This window comes from Echinops telfairi, unplaced genomic scaffold, assembly GCF_000313985.2.
Source record: "Echinops telfairi isolate 266 unplaced genomic scaffold, ASM31398v2 ScPeMD7_2010;HRSCAF=2546, whole genome shotgun sequence".
Classification (NCBI taxonomy): domain Eukaryota; kingdom Metazoa; phylum Chordata; class Mammalia; order Afrosoricida; family Tenrecidae; genus Echinops; species Echinops telfairi.
Window position 1 is genome coordinate 22,811,995 of NW_022105908.1, and position 6,764 is coordinate 22,818,758.

At 55.6% G+C, this 6,764-nt stretch overlaps 1 protein-coding gene across 2 annotated transcripts in view; it reads left to right on the forward strand.

Annotated features, from left to right (window-relative positions):
* Positions 1-6,764, forward strand: part of WSCD1 (WSC domain containing 1) — a 45,860-nt gene that overhangs the window by 12,244 nt on the left and 26,852 nt on the right. For both annotated transcript variants that reach the window (XM_045293421.1, XM_004716149.2), the window contains 3 exons: positions 617-731; positions 864-1,048; positions 6,442-6,563. In XM_045293421.1, coding sequence (XP_045149356.1) covers positions 617-731; positions 864-1,048; positions 6,442-6,563 — 422 coding nt within the window. The remainder of the gene's footprint in view (positions 1-616; positions 732-863; positions 1,049-6,441; positions 6,564-6,764) is intronic.

Here is a 6,764-nt window from a genome sequence, read left to right on the forward strand (position 1 = left end):
TGTTGGACATATGGGTTAATGTTAGACTTGTGGGCTTGGGCAGCACTGGGTTGGGATGTTTTCTTGATGCACATTTACCCTTTATATAAAACGCTCTCTTAGACACGAGTTTCTGTGGATTTGTTTCTCTAAGGTACCCAGACTAATACACCTTCCTTCAAAAAGGTGATCGTTCCTGCCATCATGACACCCTTCCCTCTGGCCTGCAGTGAGGCCACACAGCCGGCACCCATCATCAGGGCGTTTGTGGAGGCAGGAGGCCTGAGTGGGACCGAGGGCGGGGCCGGAATCCAGGGGAGACACGTCAGCAGCGTTCTGACTGGGTCGCTCCAGGTGGTGGGAGGAGGGGCTAGACTGGCTGACCCCATGGTCCTGGCTGTGATGTCCAGGTAGACAGGGGGCCATTCCCCAAGAAAGGGAGACAGCCAGGCGCGGCGTCCTAGTGGACACTTGCCCCTGGCACCCAGTGGGAGGTTGGGACAGCAGCTCTGCCCTCTTGGAGGTGCCTTGTCCAGGAAGGGCTGTAGCCCCTCTAGCTCGTCCTAAGGGCAGGCCCCGGATGAAGACCCTCCCTCTGCCGCTCAGACTTCTGAGTCTCCGCTGTGCCCCCCTGCAGGCACGTACCTCGGGTGCTTCAGTGACGAGGGCCAGGAGAGGACTCTGAAGGGGGCCGTGTTTTACGACTTGAGGAAGATGACGTTGTCACACTGCCAGGACGCCTGTGCCGAGCGGTGAGTGCCCGGGCTGTGTCCCTAGCCGTGGATCAGAGACCTGGCCCGGACCAAGGGGACACATGGAGAGGCTGGGCTCCCCAGCTGCCTGGGGTCAGGCTCCAGACCCACCTCAGGCCCCTCTCCCGGCAGGTCCTACTTCTATGCAGGCTTGGAGGCCGGAGCGGAGTGCTACTGTGGGAACCGGCTCCCGGCGGTGAGCGTCCGCCCAGAGGAGTGTCACCAGGAGTGCAAGGCGGAGAAGGGCTCCGTGTGCGGGGGCGTCGGCCGGCTCTCCGTGTACCGGGTGCAGGAGCTGCAGCCAGGCTCCAGGAAGCGTGAGTGTGCCCGCCCCTGCCTGCCCGTCGTCCCCGACCCACCTTCCCACTCTTCTTCCCCATCGTCCAGTCTCATTGTGCCCTCGTCCGGTCGTCACACAGACCCAGCAGGTGGGTGCTTGTGAAGGAAAGCCGAAATGATTTTCTCACTGTCTGGAGACTCCAGGTCCGAATCCAGCTCAGCCAGGTTGAGACCTTCCTTGTAGGTAGTCTCGGGGCTCCTTGGGTCCTGGGACTTCGTGTGTGTGTGTCTGTGTGTGTGTGTGTCTGTCTGTCTGTCTAGGCGGCTCTGATGGTAACACAGAAGTGATTCCGTTTAGAATGCGTTTCTTCCCAGGGGCGATGGAGTGATGGCTCAAGGTGAATCTAAGGTCGAAGGGTCAGTACACACACAAAAGGAAGACCGGGCAAGGAGAAGGATTGGCAGAGTGGCTCCGTGCACAGAGGGCTCAAACAGGGCAACGGTGGTGCAGATGGTGCAGGACCGGGCAGTGTTGGCTTCTGTTGTGCCTGTAGGGGGGCGCGTGACCACAGTATGATCCAAGGAGACCTGATCTCCAAACAGATTTCCCCATGGATACAGGGGCTAGGATTCCAGCCTATATACATTGTTTTAGAGGGGGTGGGGGACACAATTTAATCTCTAACACCCCAAAGGAGAACAACTGATAGGAGCCCCAAAGTCCAGACCTAGAATTCCACTACAGTGGGGATGTGTACACCGTGGCAATTGGAAAACACCACGAAAACAAAACTAGGCACCTCAACCTCCCTTTCTGAGTTCCTGGTCTCTGTGGATGGCAGAGGCAGACATAGATTTCTGGCACACCAGCTATTCTGGAATGTTCCTGAACTACAAAACACTTCCAGAGTGCTGCCCACAGTCTAGCAAACCCCCTTTTAAATGCTGAGTTGACCTTGGAGGAAGGTAAAAACCCCTGGGCCCAGAAGTGAAGAGGGGATTTTCTACCCTGGCGGTGAGAGTAACGACGGGCCAAGTGTGGGGCTTGGCAGAGTGGAAGTGGCTCGACGTGTTGCCACCAGGCGTAGGTTTTCATTCCCAGCAGGGCAGGAAGGGAGGCCTCGCGGGGCCTGCTCTGGGTACAGACTTTGATGAGAAACTGCATAAAGCCGGGATTCCATTTCCCTGAATTGGAAATCCGTGAACATTCTGATTTCAAAAGTATGCATGTACACCCACCACCATCCGTTTTGGGTGGAAGAAAGAAAGAAGCCTTCTCTGTTTGGACCGAGGCTTAAGGGGAGGAAGAAAAATCCATCTTGCTCGGACTTTGTACCCACTGGTTTGCATTGGCTTGGAGTTGGGGGTTCAAATGCATGCCATCTGCCTGCTCCTAGATGCTCCACCTTAGAAGGTGGCTCCAGGACATCTGGGAAGCACCTAGCAGAGACAAATGCAAACTCTCTCTTGAGATTTAGGGCCTCAGAGCCCACGTCGAGGCAGCCAACAGCAAGACCAATAGCATCCTTACCCCAACCCCCACCAAGAATTTCAGCTAAGAGGGCTACCAATCCAGGAAAGATTATAACGGAAGGACCCAACGAGATGAGCAGGACACAGGGAGGTGAGCCTCAGCGCCACTGACCCAAAGTATGAGATGCTCTCTTAGGAGACGATGCGTTTGTCAGCATGTGCACCTATTCAGGCCGCCCACTTTATGACTGGGAGGGGCGGGGGAAGAAGGAGTCACGAGTGGGCTGAGAGCCCAGCACCTCTCCTGGGGAGAGGGGAGTGGCTGATGGTAGAGGCCCCTTGACTCAGACACAACCACTCCAGGCTATGCTGGCAGGACCAAGGCTCTAGCAGAGCCCATGGATTGGTCTCAGAAGGAAGCAGCGCTCAAGGAGGAGGTGTAGGGTCTGGCGACAGGCGGGTCTGCACACAGGTTCCTAAGAGGGACCTCTTAGCAACATGTTGAGTTGGCCAGAGACCCGTAGGTGAGCGTGAAGGCCAGCATTGGCTACCGTGTACCACCAGGATCAGATAAACAGGGAGAGGGATCCAGTGGGCCGCTCTGGCCAGCTGGTGTGAAGAGGAGCTGAGGCTGCCGAGGTGCGTGTGGCATCCGACAGGCTCTCTGGGAGCCAGGGGAAACGGAGGGAGAAAAGGGACTAGGGCAGAGATGCCAACTCCTGAATTTGTAGATGAATGAATGAACTCGTCCTTCATGGATACCTACTCTGAGGTTGGCCCTGCCCTGCCTGGTTACAAAGGGTTCTTAATAGACAGCTACCTTGAGGCCAGCCTGCTGCCAGCCAACCAAGTGGCCATCGTGTGGCCCATGTGGCTCTATGTTGACTTCTGAGGTCATTTCATTTCCTGGGTTTGCACAGCATTGCCACCTCTGGCCCCTGCCCTTCCTCTAGAAGGGACACACCTGTGTGTGTCCTGCCAGCCGGTCCTGCCTGCTTCCTCACTGGTTTCTGGAGATGGCCATTGTGCCCATCTCCAATGGGTCCATGGGTTAAAGGATAGACAATGCCAGCACTCAAGCCAGCCCCAGATTTTGAGTTGGCTTGACTCAGTGTCAAGGTCGATATTGACAATATGTGGGGAGGCAGCCCATGGAGGTCTGGGAGGTTGGCCTTGGCTTTCCCACCTCCTTCGTAGGGTTTACCTGTTGGGCTGTGATACACAAAGTCATCGGTTCAAAACCACAGCCACTCTTTGGAAGGAAGACGAGAACTTTCTACTCCCATAAGGTGTTAGAGTCTGGGGAACCAGAGAGGTAGTTCTACTCTATCCTAGGGGTCGCTGTGAATTGGCACCCACTCCGTGGCAGTGAGGTGTGTTTTGTTTTCTCAAGGCAGGGAGCTGATAGGACCTCGAGAGGAGACCAGCGGATCGCTGCCCCACCCTACCCACAGCTTAAATTGTAACTGGTCACTGGGAGAATGAAAGGAGTGAGACCCGCGGTTATTTATTTATACGCCCCAGCAGTGAGTAGTGGATTGATGTCTTCCCCTTGGCGGAGTCTTTCGGCCCACAATGGGCCATGGGCTCACCCCTGGGGAGTGTGAGAGAGGGAGGGCAGTGGAGCCGATGGCACTGGGTGACAGCCTGTTTCCAGATGGTCACATCTGCAAAGCCCAGAGGCTGCTGGTGCTAGCACCTCCAGCTGCACCCACATTTTGAACGTGTTCCAGTTTCTGCAGGGCCTTCTCAACCATGATCTCATTCAGCCTGCGGATGCATTAAGCCCCGTGAGCATTCGTGATCCCGGGGGCTTCCATGGTAGAATGCTCACCATGTGGGAGAGCCAGGTGGTTGGTGTAGGCTGGCATCTTGCCACACAGGTCTCCAGGTGAGTTTCCAGAGTGGGAGGGACTCGGAAGAAAGGCCCCAGATCTGTTTCTGGAATTCAACCAATGAAAACACAACGGATCACAATGGTCTGATCCACAGCCTGTCACAGGGGTGGCAAGGATGGAGCAGTCTTTTGTTCTGTTGTGCCATGCATCTAGGGTGGGCTTGAGGGGAGCTGACATCAATACCCTTGAGTTTGTCAGGGTCGGGGCTGGGGACAGGGTGGAGGGGACCGGAGATCCCAGTGACCCCTTGCTGAACTCCCTGAGGTCTGGAACTCCCTGAGCTGTTGACCACTCTACTCTCCCCGCGCCTTGTCTGCCTGTCTATCCCTTGGTCCCTGAGGCTGTCACCCCCAGATCTATTCCATCCACGTGGGACCAGTTGAGGACTAGAGTCGTCCAGGACATCTAGATATTTGTTGTTTGGGAGCCCAATCATGTGACAGAACACAGTTTCTAAACCCGGCACTAGTAACCACTCCAGGCTTTACACTAAGAACCAGGGCAGATAATGTGCTCGGGGGAGATGGCCCTTCCTATATGCTGTAGCGAGTCTTTGTGCGGAAGCCAAGATCAGCAGGGCTGTGGCCAATGGCCTTGTCAATCCAGGGTTTGGTCCGTCTTGGCACGTTGGTGTGGAGAAGCCCTCCTGCTGTGGTCTGGCCAGGAGGGGCAGCATGGAGACCAAGCTGAAAGAAGCTCTGAGCCTGGGGAACCCCATTTTAAAAGGACCATGGACCGATGTGCTACCTACAGACACTCTAACAAGCACTTCCCCATAAGACATAGATACAAGCAGTGGGTGTGGAGACATTCCAGAAGGCTGGTTCACAATGAGGAAGCCGCATCCAGAGCAGGACTTTTCCAGCAGGTCTGGAGAGCAAGTTGGCAGGCGGCATTCTTTGCAAGATGGGCTTGAGGGACATTCCTTGAATTTGGGTGGGAATTCCAGATCAGAGAAAGATGCATCTTACCAAGAAGCAATGCCAGGGGTGTGACTCTGAACGTACAGCAATGGAGGGCTGACAGGAGCTCAGGTGCCCAAATTTATTTTTCTTTTAATGTGTGCTCCAGCGGCATAGGATCTTCCAGAACAAGCCCAATGCGCAGAATCTGGTTTGTAGTCAACTCACTATATGCATATGCATGGGAAGGAGGCAGGAAGGACGGTTGGATGGATGGGTGGGTGAGTGGGTAGGTGGGTGAATGGATGGATGGGTGGGTGGGGAGATGGATGAATGATGGATGGGCAGATACATGGAGAGATGGTGGAAGGAGTAGACGGAAGGATGGGTGGAAGAATAGACGAAGGGAGAGACAGGTAGGTAGAGGGAGGGATGAAAGGAGAGGTGGAGGGATAGATGGGTGGGTGAACATTGTCCCTAGAGAGAAGTAAGATTTGTACTCAACAGTCTATGGCCAAATGGTCCCTCGTTGGTGACTCTGGGTGACCAGCTTCGTGATCTGCGGCTTCTATTAAGAGCTTGGCCTGGCCGTCCCCCTTCCAGGGTCACTTTCTGTCTTCGTTTCTAGAGCGGCCAGAATGCAAGGCGAGGGGCTTTGAAGAGCAGAAATAGATTGCAGCCCAGTCCTGGAGGCCAGAAATCCACATCAGGGACCGTGCCATGCCCTTGTCCTGTCTCGTGGTTTCCGGCACTCCTCAGCACCGCTCTGTGGCTTGTGGTAGTTTCACATGGCTCCTCCCCCAGCGTGTGCCTCCTTTTCTCTGTCTGTCCTCCCCTTTGACCAGTAGCTGGGCAGAAGGGATTAGCATCAGAACCCACCCTGCTCCACTGTAGCTTCACTAAGGGGCCACATCTTCAAAGAGAGACAGACTGTGCTTCCACAAACCTTCACTAGTAGAAGGGCCAGGTCTCTAACAAGTTGTTGTGGTTTCTTTTGGCAGGGGGGACACCATTCAATGGGAAAACCCTGCCCTTCTCACATGGGAATGCTGCTCCCACGAGTCTGTTGACCCCCATTTCCAGGCCAGAAGCCCTTGCTTGTCTTCATGATAGAGGTTGGCACCGTTTCTCACCAGAACCTGGTTTCCTCTCCTGCAGGGAAGAGTGCCACATACCGAGGGTGCTTCCGACTGCCAGAGAATGCTTCACACGCCTTCCCCGACTCCCTGATACAGGCCAACGTGACCGTGGACACGTGTGCGGGCTTCTGTTCCCAGAACGTAAGAGCGGTGACCGTTGCAAACCCCTTTCTGAAGCCGTCTCGTGTGGGCAGTGACCCCAGGGGAAGGAGCAGGTGCCAAGGCGGGCTGCACGTGCCCGTACCCCAGCCCAGAGGGCTTGGCCACACCCCAGACAGTCAGTGGCTGCTGGGAGGGAGCCTGCAGCTGGCATTGGGGCTTTGAGGCTGGGTGGGGAGTTGT